Source organism: Oxyura jamaicensis, chromosome 4 (genome assembly GCF_011077185.1).
Source record: "Oxyura jamaicensis isolate SHBP4307 breed ruddy duck chromosome 4, BPBGC_Ojam_1.0, whole genome shotgun sequence".
Lineage (NCBI taxonomy): Eukaryota > Metazoa > Chordata > Aves > Anseriformes > Anatidae > Oxyura > Oxyura jamaicensis.
Window position 1 is genome coordinate 19,729,712 of NC_048896.1, and position 21,401 is coordinate 19,751,112.

At 41.7% G+C, this 21,401-nt stretch overlaps 1 protein-coding gene across 8 annotated transcripts in view; it reads left to right on the forward strand.

Moving 5' to 3' along the window:
• The window catches only part of TENM1 (teneurin transmembrane protein 1), an 895,307-nt gene that overhangs the window by 852,878 nt on the left and 21,028 nt on the right, over positions 1 to 21,401 (forward strand). For all 8 annotated transcript variants that reach the window (XM_035325181.1, XM_035325182.1, XM_035325183.1 and 5 more), the window contains 3 exons: positions 10,296 to 10,662; positions 12,447 to 12,957; positions 17,445 to 17,617. In XM_035325181.1, coding sequence (XP_035181072.1) covers positions 10,296 to 10,662; positions 12,447 to 12,957; positions 17,445 to 17,617 — 1,051 coding nt within the window. The remainder of the gene's footprint in view (positions 1 to 10,295; positions 10,663 to 12,446; positions 12,958 to 17,444; positions 17,618 to 21,401) is intronic.

Here is a 21,401-nt window from a genome sequence, read left to right on the forward strand (position 1 = left end):
TTTAGAATATCTAACAGAAAGCAGGACGGTTTCATCACAGCTAATTAATATTCTAATCAAATTATTCTATCACTGAATTTGAAATGTTAGTCATAGAAGTGAGATACCATGTGATGAAGTCATGCTGCAATTTCTTCCTTAAAGTCCCAAGTGCTCTTCTTCTACTGGTCACCTGTAGAACAGCAATTTATTTCAATTATCTGCCATAAATAATGCATTACTACTGAGTAAAAATACTATGTACATTTTAATCAGCTCTTTCAGCAATCACATCCTTTTTCTTGACTGTTGAGAAATGGAGCATTGTATACTTCATGTGATCCAAGGTGAAGAGGAGACCTGACAGACTGCTGCTCATGATCATGCTCATTATCCGACTTTTTGCTATTCACAGACAGATTTATTTTTTTTCTAATGACAAGCTGCAAGAAGTAAGAAATATCTGCAAGAAGTAGATGGCTGGCAAGCTGGCAAGAAGGTAACAGCTCAGCCCTGTGTCAGTGTTCTTGGGTGCAACCAGGGCTGGCTAGTACTGAGTTTCTCCTGTCACTTTCTCAAGCATCCAGTTCCTCTGGTTGCTTCACGTCTTAGTCTGTATGCACAAGTAGCCTTTGATTATATCTCCTGATTAAATATGGTTTCAGCATGATGGAGTCTGGTGATGAGTTATTTATGGCAGAGGTCCTGTATCTGCATTGCTGAATTATGCTGCTGTAAATTTTTAGCACAGCTTTGCCAGGCTGGTGAGAATCTACAGTGGGTTGAGATACATTGGTGACTACATCTGATTTTTTCATCTGTTGAGGAGACATAGTGGACAAAATGTATGCATGAAGAATATATTTATACTTAATAGATACCTATATATGCACATATAACTATGTCTATATACATACATGTACGTATATGTGTTTTTACATGTCCTGCAGAGCTACCATAAGTAGTCAGATAGTGAAAGCCCAGCCTGTGTCTCCAGCAGTCCAAGCCCACTGATGAGAAAGGAATGTAGGTGTCGACGGAAGCATGTGGAGGCAAGCCAAGTAGGCAGTGTAACTCCTTTTCTTTCAATCCAGTTGTTCATCCACATCCACTAGTAATAATGCCTACCTGTAATTTAAGAAATATGTGCTTTGATGGAGGTGATTACTACTTCAGCCATTTTTCTAAGATTGTCAGGGCTGGTACTGAGTGTGTTTACCTCTCGTCCTCTCACCAATCAACCCAACACAATCTGTGGAGTAAAAGGCACAGATGCAGCAGGTTTTGTGTGTTATAAAGTGAATAACTTCACTTGGAGCTGGCTTTATTGCCTCTATTCCAAATCTTTCAGGTTGCCCAGCGTGTTCTGCTCTGGGCATTTGGACATGTTCTGCAGAACTAGGGTGAGGGAGACCAAATAAGTCTGGAGCTTGAACACAGGAGAGCTTTGAGGCCCACAGTCACCAGAGGTGATGATGTGCTTCCTTCAGAGATGTTTTGTGCTGCAGGGAAAGAAATTATTGCACTAAGTCAGAGTTAGATTGTCCTATCAGAGTGGGAGCTGGTCTTTGTACTCTTGGTCTCTCCATGGCAGGTCAGGTGAAAGCTTGCTGAAATTAAACAAATATAACCAGTGTAAATGAAAAATAAAAACATGTAGGCATTTAATTCTATTGTCAGGTCATTTAAATTTTACATAGCTGCAAACTGCTGCATTTGAAACTATAAAAGCAAGTGTGGGAATGGTTGCATGACTGAAAGCATTGCACCACAGCAACTGCTGGGAGGGGGTTCAGAAAAGCCAGCACGGCGATCAGTCTGGCCTGCAAATTGCTCCAGGTGCTAAGGGGAACCTGAAAGTCTGTAGATCCTGTCAAAACAACCCTGTAATAATAACTGCTTACAAAGGGCAGGACTTTGAAGCATGTCAGCATGAGGGAACTCTAGAGGGTGTTGTTCCCTTGCTGTCTGGGTACTTCTTGGGTCTCAAAGCTAGTTATAAACAAAGGCTGAAAAGGTTTATTACCGGGAAGTGTTTCTTTGGAGGTATTAGCGATATCTCCAGTATTTCTGTTACGACTGATTTATCCTTACAAGCTGCTGAAGTCAAACACAAGCAAGCTGTGGCAACCACAGAAGTAAGGGGCTGTGCCTGGGAGATGGCAGTGAGGAACGCCTGATTTCTGCTCTTCATGATGCTGGTTTGGCTTCAGCATCTTTTCTACCATTGTTTCTGCCAAGTAAAAATGAATGAATAGGCAATGTGTTAGTGGAGGGGGAAAAAAAAGCAAATGTCAAGACAGAAATTGGTTGTATCCATTTGTAGCATGCCATACAGAGGTTGCATTTATAGCTGTGCATTCTCAAGTTTGGGCACAGAGAGATGCAAACAAAATGATAGAGAGCAGCACTTTATGCTGTATGTTACTCTGACAATAGCGCTCACATTTACAAACAAATTAGCAAAAAATGTCTGAAGGACATGCAGCTTTTACAAACTGGGCCTCATCTCCTGCTGATAGATTCCACTGGGATGGGAATGGCATGCAAAATGATACACTGCCTTGGAGGATAAATTCATGAAGTTTAGCAATATAGGTCACATTGCAGGAAAATCATAAGCACCTGAACATCACTCAATAGCCATTCAATCAACTGCTCAAAGCAAAATGGAAAACTGAACAGCATGTAAATGTCTCTGGAGAAAACTGGAGAAAGTCATGATATGATGTAAAACCCTCTAGGTCCTCCATCCATATGTATTTCTTCTTCAATTTTTCTTGCCAGTTCAGAGTTAGATTTCTGTGTCCTTATCAGTGGTAACAACAAAGCCAACGTTTTTTGCTATTCCTAGTATGAACTATAATAAGCATGTTGAATGGTTCATAAAGGGTATGTCAAAAATTCAGGGAATCAGGAGAGGTCAAATGACTGAAACTTGGTATAAGTAGCCTAGTCGTAAGCCAGTCATTTCATTGTGAAATGATTTTTGCATGCTCCCATCCAGGAGGATTCATAACATATACTATTTGTTTCACTGTTCTTGGGTTTTAAGGAATAAAGGAAAATAGAAGTTTTATAAAACAGTTTCTAGAAGTATCTAAATCTAGCACTGTGTAGAGAGACTCCTGTTGCTTTCTAGATCTAGAAAATACTGAGAACCTGAGATCCAGGATCTGCTAGAGAAGTTGAGAGCCTTTCTGAATACATCTTGAATTTATCTTGAGAACATTAGTCCTAAACTTTATCATTGTATACTTTTCTGGCACAATCTGATAATGCAAATCCAAATATGCATCACAGCAATAACCAATGCCCTTAGCTGACAAAAATTTAAAACAGAGTGCCTGCTTATAGTCTCAGACAAGGATCAAATACTCTCCAGTGAGTTTTCGTGCAAGTATCTATTCAATATAAATTATAGTTACGTAGAATTTCTGCAAGGAGTACAGTTTTCTTGTTTGTTCTGCAAAATGCAGGATGCCTAAGTACTTTTATTAGCTGTTTGAAGTCTAGGAGCAGTATGCATTTGCTTTCAATGCAAGATGACAGCTAGTTGAATTACACTGATTCTGCTCAGTTTAAGTATCTACTGTGTAAATACTTGTGAAAAAATATGTGAAAAAATGTGTACTCTCTGCTCCAGTTTGGTAAAGAACTAGTTTGTTCTTCCATCGGTGTCACCTCCTGCCCAGCCCAGGGCCAGGGGAGAGCTGCCCAAGGAGTAGCACCGCTATCACAGCTCATGATTCTGCAGAGACAGAATCACAGAATTCTGGGCCCAAGCTTATAGGAAGGTTTAATTACAAAAAAAAAAAAAAAAAAAAAAAAAAAAAAAGGAGTTTGACTCAGCGTTCAGGGCAGAGCCAGAATATTTGGGCAACATGTTCACAGCAGCTGGTGTTGCTCTCAGGGAGAGTTTTTGCTATCTTTGTGAGCTGGAGTTTTTTTCAGTTTTAGAAATTTCATTTCAGTGTATCCTCTCTTCCTCTCAGTTTTCAGGCTAGATGCTTTCATAAACCTCAGGAGTTACTGAAAGCAAAAGACATTACAATATACTAGCTCCCACCTCTCACTATTCTCAAACAGCTTTTAATTACTGTCTCAGTTTAAGCTTTTCAAGATCTTTCTCCCACCTTTTATGCATTGGCAGCACAATGGCTTTCTGCATCCGTAAATTCTGGACCCAGAATGGAAAGATGAGGCCAAAACTAGTGAGAGATATATTGAGATTTATGCAATCTTACTTCTGTGTCATCTCATCTACCCAGCACAGGACCTGGCAGTGTGAGTTAGAAAGTGAGGGACAGCAGCGATAGTCCTGTTAGCTGGATTTCCAGCTACTCCCTCTCCCTCCTTTTGGTCATGCAAATTAACAGTAGAGGTATGTTTGGAGGACATCTATTCCCACTCCAGCACTGGGGACACGTTTGGGTTAGATTCAAATTCATGGTCTATTTTCAGACATTTTAATTGAAGAGTCTCAGATTCCTCCTCTCAGAGGTACCAGCCTGCTAGAAATACTTCTTAAATTCCTTCTGGGTGTTTAAGAAAGTATTTTTTTCATAACCTGTATAAACCATGGATACCATGTTTAAACAGACTTAAATGGCTTAGGAATCTAAGTCCCACTGATTTTCATAGTCAATGGGCTTATGTGTTTCTAGATAATCTTCTATTACTAAATAAAGGTGGCGTGAAACCTGTCCCCATAGAAATCAACTCTTCCAGAGCAGTTTAGTAGACCCAAGATTCCTCATACAGTCTTTGAAATTGTGAAACAAAAAAAAAAAATCATTAAAAAATAAAAAGAAATTATGAAACAAGAAGAGAGCTGGAAACAGAGAGCACAGCGAAGCTTGTGGCAAGCGAAGGAAGATGAGCAGTGAAAACCAGTGGTGTGGTCTTTGCCTTTGTGCTCCTCCGCTGCTCCCTCATCCGCTGGAAATAATTGACGGCAGAGGTAGGCTGGCAGGCAGAGTACCCGGGCCATGATCCCAGGGAGCTGGTGGCCTTAAACCTCCGAGCTGCATCTGTAAATGTGCCACAGCTGCTTTCCCAGCCTAGGGTAGAAAAAAGCAGTCGTTGGGCTGCAAAACTCATTTATTTGGGTTTTGCACTGGGGAACGATGAACGCAGAGAAAGCAACATTTGTAAAGTTTAGAGCAGGGGCTGCTACAGCTGAACTGCATTATTCCGAGTTTTATAATATGCAGCATCAGGAGCATGAGAAACAAAGGCTCATTCAGTGTGGGAGGAAGCTGTAATCCCACTGCGGGAAGTGTTCCCCCATGTCAGACCGCATGAGCTGAATTGAATCTGTGTGCCATTAAGGAAGAAGCTAAGCTGCTGAGGGGAGCTGACAGTGTCAGTGTCAACAAAAGAAAGAGCCCAGAAGTGAGACCAAACTGACAGAAGATGATGAAAAAATATCTGTGGTTGTCAACTGTGAGAAAATAGAGAGAAATATATGTAGTGAGACATCCTGTAAAACGTTCAGGGAAGCAGAACCAGTCTCCTTCAGCCTTGCAAACTACATGCTCATCCCTAATGGACCACCTGGGCAAGTCCTTCCTCCAAGCCTTTTCTCACAGAGGGAAGGAGAAGAAAAGTGAAGGAGTTAGACAGAGAAGTGAAAAACAATAAAACACCATTTAGAATAACGTTGTGGTGTGAAACAGGGGTAGGACTGGAGACAGCAGCTGAAGTGAGAATAGATAGGAGGAGATGAGAAAACGAATTTAGCAGCAACAGAGAAATATGGAGGAGGTTATGATCAGGTCTGCGAATGCATATCATAGAGCTGAACGCACACAAAGTTAGCGTAAATAAAAGTGCTTGATGCTGAGCAGTACAGATAGGAAGTAATCCATCAGTCAGGACTATCAGAAACATTTTGGCATGAATTTCGTGCTACTATATGAAACTGAATTAAAACATACAAGCAATGCATGGCAAGAAATCAGAGCAGTGGTGAAGCCTTTTTATGGATTTGTGCAGCTTCTTTTATTCCACGATAAATGAAGTCTATCCTAGTGAAATTTACTCCAGCACCTCAAACAGTTAAGCTCTTGAAATCTGCATCTGAGTACAAGGATAAATTTTTTCCCTCATTACTTTTCTTGCTTTGATATGATCTGTAGAGTGTTTGATCTGATTTCTTTCAAAAAAACACCAAAAATGCTACAGTTGTAAATTATTTTGCAAAATGTGCACAAGTTTTAGCCATATGGTCAAAACCAAAAGCAAAATGGTATTCTTCATGAACTAACACTGAAATGTTTGCCCGTGTGTGTGTATGTTCAAGAAGTATATTAGCAGTGAATGCTGCTTTGAAAAAACAAAACAAAACAAAACAAACAAACAAACAAAAAAAAACATTATTTATTTAATTTAATAATTTACTATGGGAGAAAGTTTTCAAGTTTTCAAAACCAGATAGATAGGTAGGTAGATAGTTATACAAACACATGAATTTGCAAGAAAGGAAAAAATATCAATCAGGTCTGAGAGCTATTTATCAACCTAAATGTAGATCTCCCAGTGGAAATTCATTTAAATTGAAATCATCTTAGTGCACTTTGTGTTTTCCAGAACACTTGACATGAAAAAATGTATTAGAAAGCCAGACCAGTAGGTGTTAATTTTGCACTTCTCAAACCAGACATTGATTATTAGATATAGCGAGAGCCTTTATGTTGACAGTTAAATGCTGAATTCCCAGAAAAGTTGACATGTTAATACTTATATGCAAAAGGTCTCATTGCTCAAGGGTTCACTTGTTTCCGCAGTGATTTCCATTGCATATGCTCAATCTCCAGTGAACTAAAACAGGATTGTCACCTGAAAATTTCTATCTGTGAAGTAATGTGCTGACTGCTACTGAACAAATCTTGTCTCTTTGTTTATAACGGGGTAATCCGCAATGCCATTTCTGTACACTGCTTAAAAAAAGAAGCCATTATGTATCAGAAAAAAACACTTGTGGTTGGCGCAATTTTTAGGTATAAAAAAAATACACATATATGGGAGACGGCTCTCTACAGGGGCTTGTGAAGTGGCTTGAGTTTAAATGTATATTAACTGATTTAATATTCTAACCCTAACTGAGTTTTTTGTCTGGAAAAACTTTTTAATAGGCACAGTCATATCAGATGAGAATTGAAGTGCTTCTCTGTAATATGTTTATTGGGTTTGAATGAAGCACAACTGATGGTTTGGTCACAGAAATCTGCCAGAGGGCAGCTTGCTCACAAAGCAAAGAAACAACCAGTGACTTTCCAAGGTAACAGTGAACCTAAGGGTGCACTTACCCTTCAGCTTAAGCTGATTGAGGTGATTAGTTTTTAGACAGCAACGTGTGACCACAGACGGCAGGAGCACTTAAAGAGCAGTCCTGCTGTGGGGCCTGCAGGGGGAGAAGGGCTGGGTGGGACGGCAGAAGCTCCAACTCACACAGGTTTAAGATGCCATGAAGCTACATCCTGACAAGAGCAATGCAGACGGTTTTCTAAATCTATGAAATTCTTCCTCAGATTGAGAATGCTCAGCATTTTGTATTTGTTTCTATGTTTGATTGTTTTACTTGGCCTCTTTTTCCCTCCAGTTGCACTAGCATGAGCTTGCAGTGAGCAGCAGCTGTTTTTATGCTGCAGCCTTCAGACAGATACATGCTAGCTTTAATATTTCACCTGGGATTAGACCATTAATACATCCATGACTGCTTTAAACCCAGGAATGAGAAGCTGTAGCCATCCTTCTGTGAGCTTTGCAAAAATCTAGGTGACAGGTCAGGTGCAGTAACCAGAATTATTTACATGTCCCCAGCTCAAATTTTATCTATTTTTATCATAATGCAGCTAGATTTACAGAATTGATCAGTATGAAAGCAAATGTGCTTGCAGATAATAACAGCTGTTAAGGCTCAACCTCTTCGTGGGTTGTAGGCACCTCACTGCAAGTGAAATGGACATTTCCATAAAAGCTTATTCTACCTCAATAAACAAAACAAGCCTCAAATCATCAGAGAAAAAGTTGTTTTGGTCCAAATCAGTCTCTGTTTATCTGCAAGACACCAGACATACCTTCACAGTGGGAGGAATTCAATTTTGTCAATGGGGCAAAGGCAACGTGTCTGGTCCATGAAGGAAAACCGGGTATTAAGACATGGCAGGTGTTATGCAGAGTCATTATGGTAAAAATAGGTAGTTTCAGCCCGAAGTTTTTCTCACTAATAATCTAGTTATGGTTAATCAAAGATTATTTTTACAGCAAAGTGATCTGTGAAGGAGGCACTGCAGTTAAGGATGTCTGTTTGCTATTAAAAATAATCCATTTGATAGAGCAATCAAATGTTCAGCATTAAAGGTACATTGCAGATATGTTTCTTCCAAATTTCCTGCAAATAGCCTTGCAGAAGGTTCAGCTTCCTAGGGAGCTCTCAGCTGAAGCGAGGAAAACACTAACTAGCAGCTCTGTGCACAGCAGCCCTAACACACTGGGTGAAATCCAGGCAATCTCACATGCCCAGAATTCAGCACCTTTATGGGAGGAATCTGTTTCCAACTGTTTCACCACATTTATCATCATTTGGAATGAGTCTACCACCTGGTTCAGAAGAGATCTTGAACCCAACAGCATTAGTCTTAATGCCAGTTATTATGCTGTCTAGTAAAATGGACTGGGCATGAGGAGGAGTTCGATTACTCCGTGAGCCTTCGTAATTATGTGGTGTACCATGTAACCACGCAGGGCGAGACACAGTAGCCACAGTGCCCTCGCTTTATTAAAGCATCAATTATCAAACCAGCAACGTACTCATGGAAATAAGGTTGTTCAGGAAATACCGATGCTCGCAAAAGGCAGAGACTTGGCATTCAGCCTGGTGCTTGAGCTGACCCCAGGCGAGCAGGTGGCTTGCAATGGCCACACACTCCACCATATGTTATTCCGCAGCGCTGAGCATTGTATTAGCATCTGTGGGCTCTGCGTTCATAGATCTTTTAATTAGTGCAGTGGAAAAATGAACAAAAAAAAGCAACCAAATCGGTAAATGAAATAGTGGAAGCTTCTGTGACAACTGCATATAAATCGATTGCATTTTTGCCTGGCATTTATTCTCTTCTGGTAGCTGAAATACTTAGTCCAGAAAAATTCCACTCAGATAAAAGCAGCCATCTCTTCACAAAGGATAATAAGCAAAGCACCCTGAGACAGACAAAAATAGACTGTCTTGCAATCTCTGCAACTCACTTGTTCTCTGACCTTTCTGCAGACAAGCTGCAACCCAAATCCTCTATCAGCCATTAGCTGGGGAGCGGGACCAGTCTCTTCCGTTGCTGTTTCCCAGTCCACCACTTACTGAGCTTTCTCAATAGGAGGAGTTTGAAGCTGTGGCAAGCACACACTGCAGACAGCAGCCTCCATACCAGTTGTCTTTCAGGGTGACAGACTGCCCTACCTCTAACTGGGAACATGCTATATTCCTCCAGATCCTGATGCAACAAGCATCAGACGAGTGGGGTCATTCTTCTAGCATCTCGTCCAACACGGTTTGGAAACTTTGCTTGTTTGGTACTCTCACTTGCATGGAAAAAGGCAAAAAGCTCACCTTAAGTATGTAGAATTTCCTTAATCCATGACTGAAATATTGAATTGACAAACCAAAATCATTATAAGTAATTATGGTTCAGCTACTGTATTATGTGAAGTCTGATATATTGGTGTATTACTATGTTACAAAGAATTAATGAGCTTGTATTTCATATGGCACGTCAGTCTTATTAACGTTTCTGGCCTGGTAACTAAATTGTGGCAATGTGTCGTACTCTCCTACTATGTCATTTTCCTTTTGTGCTAACGGTCAATTTCAATTAAAGTGTTAGGACATTGACAGCCTCTAAATGTTTTTCACTCTGCCAGTGTTGACTGCAGCCTTGGAACAATAACACTCAGACCTGGAGAATTTTCTGGCTGATACGGCGTGACATGAAGTGTATGCTTTTATTTGCATGAGTGCATAGGTATAATAAAGTTCTGTCCTTAATGGACTTGTGCAAATACATTTCAGAGGGTGCAAGATTACTTTTGAAATCAAATTTAGTTCCACAATGGTGCTGGATCTCAAAAAGAGCATGCTTATAGAAACTTCTTCTGCCAAACACAATTAGTAGCCCATAGTAGCATATGTGGGCAAATCCACTGAGTGCCTTGATGACATGGTCATCAGAGATGGTTGAACAAAACTGTCTTATTGTCATAATCATTCTTTTTTATTGTCTTCTTTTCCCTGTCTTCCCCTCAATTTGTTTTTCCAGGTACGGCTAGAGTGGCCAACAGACCTCACAGTGAACCCCCTAGACAACTCGCTGTACGTCCTGGACAACAACATCGTCCTGCAGATTTCTGAGAACAGGCGCGTGCGCATCATTGCAGGGCGCCCCATTCACTGCCAGGTGCCGGGCATCGACCACTTCATCGTCAGCAAGGTGGCCATCCATTCCACCCTGGAGTCAGCCAGAGCCATTGCTGTGTCTCACAGTGGGATCCTCTACATTGCAGAGACAGATGAAAGAAAGATCAACCGTATACAACAGGTCACAACCAACGGTGAGATCTCCATAATCGCTGGAGCCCCATCAGATTGTGACTGCAAGATTGATCCTAATTGTGACTGTTTTTCAGGTAAGACAACGCTTTTTTTTTTCCTGTCCCTGGTCTTTGAGACCTTCCAGCACAGCTGCAAACCAGCAACATGACAGAAGGAAGGAGAATTGAGCAATAGTTCAGTTTTCATGGAAAACTGAAAACATTATCAGCAGCTCTTTGTTTAATCCATTGGGCGCAGAGATGTGAGTCTTTCAGTTGGCACTGGAACCTCTGGGTGGGTTTAGATTTTCCTGTTTGAATACAGAGATTACAGACAATTCAAAATGATGTCCAGGTATTTTTTTTGTGTCAGCTTTACTCATGCTGCAGACAGTCTCAGCCCCAGTGCAGATTGCACCTAAATGCTACTGGATCAGGCAGCCTTCTTCACCACGGAGGGTACCAGAATGTTCCACATCCAGTGAAAAGCACTAGCTCACACCTTTCCATTGTTCATATCCCATGGCACACCTAGCTAAATGATGGAAACACATTATTCAAAATGTCTGTTTCCTTGTGCTTTTCAAACTGGACCCACCAGTGCCAGACCCACACCATGCCCCTGGGCATTCTCAGCAGCACAGCTCTCCCCTAAACGCAACAAAACTAATTTTGACTTTTTTTTCATACAAACCTATTTAATGATGGAACAAAGGAGGGTGTTCCCATCTACAGAGGAATGCAGTGTGCTGTCATCTTGTCATCTCCAAGAACCATTTTGTTCAGTTTCGTAATACCATCATAATTCTTAAGCCCCCCATTTCGAGCAAAAGGTTAATTACTGACAAGAAAACATTAATTATGTCAAGAAATGAGAGAAAAAAAATGTAAATGGTCTTCCATGGGAGGTGAGTTCCTGACCCAGAGTTGCTAATCAAAGTCTCATGAGCTTTGCCACGTGCTGCCAGCTTCAGTTACGGCTCTGTTGGACCGGGGCTGAATAGGATCCTGTCCAGTGTTCCTATTGAGGGAATCTCCCCTCAGTGCAAAAAAAAAAAAAGCCTGTGGCAAATCTAATGATTGTGCCAGTGCTAGGTTGGTGAAAGGCAGGGTCAGGCTGGCAGAGAGACCAGCTAATTTGTCTGTTTCCAGGGCAGCAAAGGGTATGCTGAAAATCTCCATCAAATTTCATTTTTCAGTCAGGAGAAGGGGAGCAATAGAAACAGTAACATGTTGTTCTCCAAGAGTGAGGCTTAATACTCTTTCTTGTTAGTTACACAAAATCCTGGCCATGTCAAGTCATTTAGATATGCATATACAGCCCACGATCATGCAAATATCCTCCCTGAATCTTGAAATACACAGTATTTATATATACCAAGTAAATTATCAAATAATATCAGAAGGGGTGATTTTGAAGGCCCTTTTTGGCTAATATAATTTATTTTCCTGTAGTGTGAGCTTTTAATAAGTACAAACTAATCTTTGGTTCACTGTCATTTTAACCGAATTACTGATTTTTATTTTCTGTTTTATTTATATCACAATTCTACTCAGACTACATACCAGCAGACAAGAAATAGGAAACAAAACTTACCTGTCATAATTTTTTTTCCTTCACATTTTGCCATGCAATACTTCCCTGAGCAACAAGGTTTTGGAGTTAGCAGAAATGATGTAAATTAAATAATTTATAGTTTGTCTTTATTGAGACTGATCTAGAATTGCACCAACTGTAGATAATGGGGTTTAGTTAATGGGAAGAAGTTACTATTTTATTGACAAGTAAATGATCCTGAGGAGAAGCAGTGTGGCAGGCTTCATGGTTCAGCTTAAATACAGGCATTACAGATTGCTAAAACTGCCATTTTATCCCACAGGTGATGGTGGATATGCCAAAGATGCAAAGCTGAAAGCACCTTCTTCCCTAGCAGTCTCTCCTGATGACACACTGTATGTAGCAGACCTTGGAAATGTTCGCATCCGCACGGTCAGCCGGAACAAGGCTCACCTCAGTGACACAAACATGTACGAGATTGCCTCACCAGCAGATCAAGAACTGTATCAGTTCACCATCAATGGCACCCACCTGCACACACTGAACCTTATCACAAGGGACTATATTTACAATTTCACCTACAGCGGTGAAGGGGATATTGGCACGATCACCAGCAGCAATGGGAATTCAGTGCACATCCGCAGAGACACGAGCGGCTTGCCCCTGTGGGTCGTGGTGCCAGGCGGCCAGGTGTACTGGCTGACAATAAGCAGCAATGGTGTTCTGAAAAGGGTTTATGCCCAAGGCTACAACCTGGCTCTGATGACATATCCCGGAAACACAGGACTTCTAGCAACCAAAAGCGATGAAAATGGATGGACAACTGTGTATGAGTAAGTCCATGACATTAAGTGCCTGGTGTAAGGAACACCATTTTAAACAAACATTGAAATTTTTTGAGTCAGTTCTAGTAATTTCAGAAGACACCGTGCTACTAACACTGTATGAGAAAGGTCGAGCAGTGCTGTTGTACAAGCTTTTACAATATGAAACACTATCATTTCTTAAGTGCCTGTCATATGTAAAAGCTCTGTGCATAGTGCCCATTATATGTAGCAAAAAACTGCCTGAAATTGTACATCATTCATATTACTGTGAATCTCTGTTTCTCTAAATGCAAATGTGGTTTTGGAATTTTTGGTATCTAAAGAAGTAGAGGCAAGCTGTGATATGAATCACAGATTTGCAAAATTCTTGAGGAAGGCTAAAGAAGGGAAAATTACTATACTCATAGGAAAAGGGAGTGTTACAAAAGAAATTTAGAATCTGCATGGAAGTCCACAAGCATGGACTTGTCCTGTCAGCAGGGGAAGAGGATATATAAGGAAAAAAAAAAAAAAAAAAGGTAGGTAATAGTAAAAGGATACGTATCAGGAGTGGCCTTACAAGCAAGATGTTGAGACATTTGATAGGACTCCTTAAGAGCAAGACGAGACAGTAAAGATACAGTCAGAACATCCCAGACTGGTCCCAGAGAGAGAGCAACCCAAGAGAAAATTCATGTTTGATTCATAAAGAGGCATGAAGTATCATGATTTCTCCTTATTTATAATTAATTGTCATAATCCCTATTAGAGGATGTGACAAGTGATTGATGGAAGTCATATGTTAACATTGCACTATCAGTTCACAATTCAAGGAGAATTTTGCCAGCTTTCTGTAGGGCATGGGAGTCAAAAACAAAAGTGAAAGGACGTCCAGGTGAGATATGAACAGAACACACATTGAGGAGAATTAAATTACTGCATAAGTCACCTGGAGAGGCAGTTGAGTCACCGTCATTACAGTTTTTTTAGAATTACATTTTATTAAACTGCAAGTAGGATAAAAGCAGAGAAAACTGCTGCCTAGAGTGTGGGATTTGTTATTCAAGGGGATGTTTTTCTATTCTGCCTTCCATTATTCTGCCGAAACCAGGCTGAATTGACAGACTTGATCTAAGTATAAGCAATTAGGGCCATTTTTGACAGTAAGCAGAAAAACAAAACCATACAGGGCCTTCCTGGTTCCATTCTCATTATCAGACACCTACTGATAGAAGTTAAAAGTATTGTGCAAAAATACAAAGCTCACTGTTGTGCTGGTGCTGTTTAAACGTTAACTGAAGAGTGGTACCTATTATATGCAGAACTGAATTCAAGTATGTGCTTCCTTGGAATAACTTCAGCACCAGGACTGATCCATTTAAATCCCCACCTGAGGATGGGATCAATCCCGACCATGGACCAATGACACTTTCAAAAAGCTTTCACAGTAGCTCCAAGTCACATATATTACTTCTTAAAATGCTGAACAACATGCATCGTTGCAGGGCCTTGATTATTTGAGCATGTTAGAGCAGATTATGTGCAGTCATGTGCTTCTCAGTGGGTTTAATATCAGTACTCCTACTCTGTCCAATAGACCCTGAGTGTAAACCTTTTCAGACAATTATTGCTCATGCCTGTTGTTTTCTGGCAAGTAGTTTGTTAAAGTAGGACTCATGCTTAGTGAGATTTTCTTTTAAAGGATTTTGCCTGCTTGCAAGTGCCTCTCATTGTATGTAATACTGATTTTTTCATGCAGAGATACTTGGAAGGACACTGTCCTTTCAGTTGTACCGACTGCATTACCGTGTACTTCTACCAATCTAGATCAGTCAGTAGAATTAACAGAATTACAGCTGTTAACGTTACAAAAATAACAGCAAGATTAAATAGTGAAGTCATATTATTAATATTTATTGTTCAGGCCAATATTTCAAGTCATCTTCATAATATATTACAACTTCCTGAGTGGCTGAGATACCAGTGTCACCCAAGCTGCTACAGTCAGAGGGACAATTGACTATAACTGTGCTGAATAGATGGGTTTTCAAGACTTGTTTTCCCCTTTTTCCTATTAATAGGCCATAGGGGATGATGGTCCTTAGTCATCCTTTAAGCAAACATTACTTTCCAGACAGGTCACATTCTGAACTGTCACTGATTTCACTTTAAAAATTAGATTTTTTTTGGAAAGGGTAACTTAGATGTGAATTGCTTTAAGTCATGTATAAACATAGTATTGGAGCCAAGAGGATTAACATATGAGCAACTCTCCAATTGCTTAGAATCACCTTTTCTGTTTAAACTAGTTTTGCATTCACATCCAAAAGTTCAACCCATAGCACTGTCAAGCTGAAATAGGGATGAGTTTGTTTAACAACACATATCACACGTACTTCGGAATATGAGCAAAGATAATGAACTGTTCAGAACATCTACCTAGATGTCAGATTCACTCACAGAGGGAGATTATTAAGAGGTAGAAAACCACCTACAAAAGTACTTGTCATCCATCTACTCTAATCTGATGGAATAGAAGTACTGAAAGAGCTCTTGCATAAAATTATAGCTAATGTACAATTTCAGTCATCTAGGTTGTGTTTTTTTTTTTAATATTATATCATTAAAGCCATAAAAGGGGAGGGGGGGCACTGGGCCTCTATTAAATCAAGGACAAGAAAACACCTGCAAGAAACAACCCTCTCTGAAAAAATTAATTAGACCACTTTCCCTTTGAAATGATACAACTTTTAACTGTGCTACACATAGAAATGCAAATAGATTGTGAAGCTCTATCCCCAAGTGTGCATTTTTAATATTGGTGAGCGCTTCCTCATGTGAGTACTGAAATCAATGCAATTATTTGCATGATTAAATGGTCACCGGCATGATTAACAGTGGCATAACTGGGCACCAAATTAACATTAAGAAATATGTCGTGATTCTGCCCCTATTAGTATGGGTAGGACATTTCCCTACAAGAACAGAGTCCAAGTGTGCTACTATTCATCATGTGAAAGGTGGCAGATTCTGTCCTCAGAGGGCTGTATTCTTGGAGCAATCTGGAATAAAAAAGCCCTTTAAGTGGTCACACTGTTACTGAGGCACTTAGCTGAGTGTTCTCCTTGAAGTTAGTGGGACCATCTTGGGATGTGCTCTGCAGCCTCATTTTAATTGTTCAGCACCTTATCTACTCTATGATTCTGTATTTCTGGGTGCTCCTGTGCAGAGCCAGGAGTTGGACTCGATGATCCTCATGGGTCTGTTCCAACTCAGGATGTTGTGTGATTCTTATGATTCCCATTTTCAGCTACACAGGGAGTTGTGTATCTCATCATTAGCAGCATCCAGCAGCAAAAGTGGGTCCTTAGCAGAGGTGCATCCTGACTCATAAGCACAACTACATTCCAATAAGCTGTCTGCATTTACACCTTAAAAATGCTTGATTTGAGGATTTTTCTGTGGTATGGTAGAAAACTCACATAACTTAGCAAGCTGCTGTATCTGTTTGATCAAGCAGTAAATGAAATATAATTGCCCAACATTCACGGAGATTTCTAACGATGAAAAGTAGTGCTCTAAATCAGTTTTAATCACTGGGTGTGGGACCCAGTCAATTGGCACAGAATGTCACAAGGGAGGAATGCGAGGAAATCGCGTGATACATGAGCACAGGAAGAGGTGAAAGAGAGAGAGGTTATATTGTATTTAACATTTAATGAATTTATTTGTCAAAAAAAATGCAAGATGTTTGCTAGGTTCATTTTCCAGTGTTTCATTTGAAAAGAACAGCTGCTCTATTTTTCTTTTTTATATCGGGTAGAAAAGAAAATTCCTGATTTTGTTCACCAATACTTTTTGTGACATACAGATTTTGTATGAGTAATTAGGGGGTAAATAAGGGTCCTAAAGAAAGGATGCCAGCACATGAAAGTGAAAGACATGGCCAGCTCATCTGCTGATGTGAATTGGAAGAGCTCCCCATTGGAGGCAGCGGGGCTTTGCCAGTTGATATACCAGCTGAGGAATGCTTTGTGAGTGAGGGGAGACAGTTAATAAAGTGTGAAAACTTAATTATGCTTTCCTACCTGCACAAGTAGGCTTATATTTTATGAACATGGGTTGGTTTTACTCATGCAAATACATCTGCAGTATCAGTGAGCTCTCTTGGATGAGTAAAGATATGTTTGGATCAATAAGATTTTGAAGATGGGAGGCATTAATATGGAACAGTATCAAGCACCAACCATTGTTCTGCATTGTTTTCTCTGTGAACCATCAGAAAGAACAAACTGTTAATCTGTTGAACTGAAGAGACACATTAGAAACAGTGCTCCAGAGGTTTTGAATTGCTTACTGACTTTTTCATTAACGTGTTGGCAATACTTTCCCCCCTGCCCCCTTTTTTTCTTTTTTCTTTTTTCTTTTTTCTTTTTTTTTTTTTTAATTTTAGTAGCATCTACAAGACAACAGTGATGTATTTTCGTGGCTCGCTTTAACATCATGTGTTGCAGGTACGACTCTGATGGCCACCTGACCAATGCGACATTCCCAACTGGGGAAGTCAGCAGTTTCCACAGTGATGTTGAAAAACTGACAAGAGTGGAACTTGATACTTCAAACAGAGAGAACGTGATCACAGCCACAAACTTCTCAGCTACCTCCACAATATATACCTTAAAACAAGGTAAATTCAGGTGTTTCTGTTATTTCTTCCCTTACAATTACATTTAAAACTCTGAACATTATTGCATTCTTAAGTGTTTGACAAAAAGACACTAAAATTAGTTCATTTGTTTCTTCCTTGCTTCATTTCAAATAGCTAGATACTACTTAAATTTCTCCTGGGGTTCCTTTTAGGAACAAACCACCAGTGAATGCTTTTACTCCTAGAAAAGTCCCTTTGGTAGATTCTAGTTACTAAAATCTCTGAAGGCTTCATGCTTTACATGCTATTTCCTACGTCAGTATTCAGGGGAATTGGACCGACCTGTAATACACTGAGCTTTGTTATTCTGAGAAATACTGACCAAAAAGTGCCCTGCTCCACTGTTGTTTTAGCACTGAAATGCTTCGTTTGGCCAATGCCATGAATTCACAGAAACACAGAATGGTTTAGGTTGGCAGGGACCTTAAAGCCCATCCAGCTCCAACCGCCTGCCATGGGCAAGGACACTTCCCATCAGCCCAGACTGCCCAGAGCCCCTGGCCCAGAGCCTGGCCTTGAACACCTCCAGGGATGGGGCATCCACAGCTTCCCTGGGCAGCCTGTTCCAGTGCCTCACCACCCTCTGACATTCCTCCAAACATCTAATCTAAATCTCCCCTCTTTTAGTACAATGCCATGCATCAGTCTCTCACCTGGATTCCTGGATCCTATGCTGCCTGGTGAGCTCCTACTGCTGCATGGGAACTTGCTCTAAAAATTTGTCCAGTTGGGCTCACTGTCACCCATGACACCCACCTTTGTCTTCAGGCCCTAGAGGAACTTCCAGATTCTGGAGTTCCCTGCAACTGAGGGTCTGGACAGCTCTTTCAGTCATCGGGAGGTCTGTCTGGGTGTAGGTGTGTGGTGGTTTTACTCGGGTGGGCGGCCAAGCTCCACCACAATCACTCCCGCTCCTCAAAGAGGAGCAGGGAGAAAATGCAATGAAAAGGGCTCAAGGGTTGAGATAAGGATGAGGAGATTGCACAGTAATTATCGTGACAGGCAAAACAGACTCAGCATAGGGAGATAGTAAGATTTATTGCCTATTACTAACAAGCTAGAGAAGTGAGAAACAAAGGAAAGAAACCAAAAGCACCTTACCCCCATCCACCCTCTTCCACCTCCTCCCCCCGAGCAGCACAGGGGACCGGGGAATGGGGGTTATGGTCAGTCTATAGCGCTTCTTCTCCGCCGCTCCTTCTTGATCAATCTCATCCCCCGTGCTGTGGGGTCCCTCCCATGGGATGCAGTCCTTGCTGAATTGATCCTGCGTGGACTTCCCACAGGCAGCAGCTCTTCAAGAACTGCTCCAGATATGGGTCCATACCATGCGGTCCAAACCTCAGGAGCAAACTGCTGCAACCTGGATCCCCCATGGGCAGCAGCTCCTGCCAGGTCACCTGCTCCTGCGTGGGCTCCTCTCCACAGGCTGCAGGTCCAGCCCAGAATCTGCTCCAGCACGGGTTTTCCACAGGCCGCAGCCTCCGTCGGTGCAGGTCCACCTGCTCCACTGTGGTCTCCTCCACGGGCTGCAGCGTGGAACCCTGCTCCGCCATGGTACTCCATGGGCTGCAGGGGGACAGCCTGCTTCACCATGGGCCTCACCACAGGCCGCAGGGGACTTCTGCTCCGGCGCCTGGAGCACCTCTCCCCCTCCTTCTTCACTGACCTTGGCGCCTGCAAGGCTGTTCCTCACTCCTCTCACTCTCCCAGCTGCTGTGTGGTGCAGCGTTTTTTTTTTTCCCTGTCTTAAATATGCTCTCACAGAGGTGCAAAACAACATCACTTACTGGCTCAGCTCTGGTCAGCAGTGGGGCCCTTACCAAACATGGGGCAGCTTCTAGATCCTTCTCACAGAAGCCACCCCTATGGCCCCCTGCTACCAAAACCTTGCCACGTAAACCCACTACAAGGTGTCTGCGTGGGGAGGTTGTTGCCCCTCTGTTTGGGTTTCAGCCTCAGCCAGGCAGTTGCAGCGGGTGGACGCCATTCTTGTTTCAGCAGACATCTGCTTCTTGTTGTTCCCAGCATAGAAGAAAGTGGCCTGCCTTCCTCCCTCGCTATGCACCCTCTCTAGTTCTTTCTGGTAGTGCTGTGACCTGGTGGTAGTGCTCGGAGGAAGGAGGAAGGCATGACCCATGTCTGCTGGTGGCTGCCTCAGCACTGAGATTTTAACTCAACCCCTGTGCACATGTATTTCACTGGCAGCTTCAGTCTGCTGGTATATTGGATCTTTTGAGAAGAACTTGTTCTCTGCCTAATGGAAGTGCTGCGGTGTCCTCCTTCATATTGTGCAGATTCATCCATAAATTTTGGGTTTACATAGTTTAATCGATCTGTTTTTTCCTCTATGTTAATTTTTCTGTAGCAAGTGGGTTGTTCAGCAAGAAGGGGAGAAGCTTTGGGAGCTGGTGCTGGGAAATAGGTCTGCGTTTCTTGCAGGCCTGCTATAGAGAAGGTCTGCTTTGTAACTCGGAGCAATTCACAAATGTTTTTCATTCTCAGCTTTAGAGGAAAAAATGGGAAGAATTCACAAGATACTCACTCATCCCTCTTCACTACTGCATTGCAGAGACAGCACTGAATAAATGGAAAGAATTATGTTATATTATATTGCATTAGTCTTTGTCCAAGTGATCCCACCTGCTCTCTGCATCATCTGCTGACTGCCCAATTGTGTTTGTCTTAAATGCAAAGCTTCTCAAAGAAGGGATATTACTGCTTTGTGTCTCAGAACAGTGAGCTAGCAAACTAACAGCAGCACCAGAAATGAACAGCTATAGTTGTTATTATACCTATCCTATTTATGAATTCATATAGTTTGCATATTTCCATATCTCTGTAAAACTACTGTGAAGCAATCTGTGAACAAACAACAGACGTTGTATCCTTACCTCTGAGTCAAAAAAGTCTCTTTTAATGCAATATCTATTATCTTCGCTTTCTGACATACCAAACTGTTGTTCTTATATTCGTGCCTGAAGATCTGGTCCAATTACTTCGGCTGGTGTGCAACAGCTAAGAAAAAGATGCTTTTTCTTAGCATCACTAGAAAAAAAAAAAAAAAAAAATTGCTAGCTGGTAGGTGTTCAGTTACATTTTAAAGGTGAGACTGGCTTTGTCCCTTAACCCTAAACATACAGATTCATAAAGAAGTGCCCTCTGGCAGCTGAGCCACAATACCCTCCTGTGTGCATGTCCCTTTCCTGTGCCAAATGCAAGGCGGTGCGGCAGAGCTGTGCCTGCAGTGAAGGCATTACAGTGCACAGGCAAGAGGCAGGAAGCGTATGGTGGTGGTGTGGCTTTGCATCATTTCACTGGAGACCTGCTGTGGACCCTCAGTGTGATTCTGGCAGTGTTTGGAGGAGGAATAAGCTGTCATCCCAGCCACCCTCTGCAGCACAGTGCTGAGCCTCTGGAGCTGCCTGCTGTGCCACCCTTGCTGGGCCATTCAATTTTCTGCCAACAATTGGGTCTCTCCCAGTGGGTCTCTCACACCAGCCCACAGACTCATGGCAGGCTGGCACTGAGCCTCTGCCTCAGGGTCCTGCTGCTAACAGGGAATGGGAGAAGGTTTTAGTACAGTGATACAGGGAAAAGGGGCAGAACAGCAGCCTGGCCATCATCTTAAGACATTTTGAAAACAGCTTTCCTGTTTGATCTCAGATACCCCTTAAATTCATTCAAGCAGTGAGCTATTCTGCTAACAGATCCTAACATGTTAAAATCATCAGAATATCGGTGATCAAAACCCAGCCCCGTG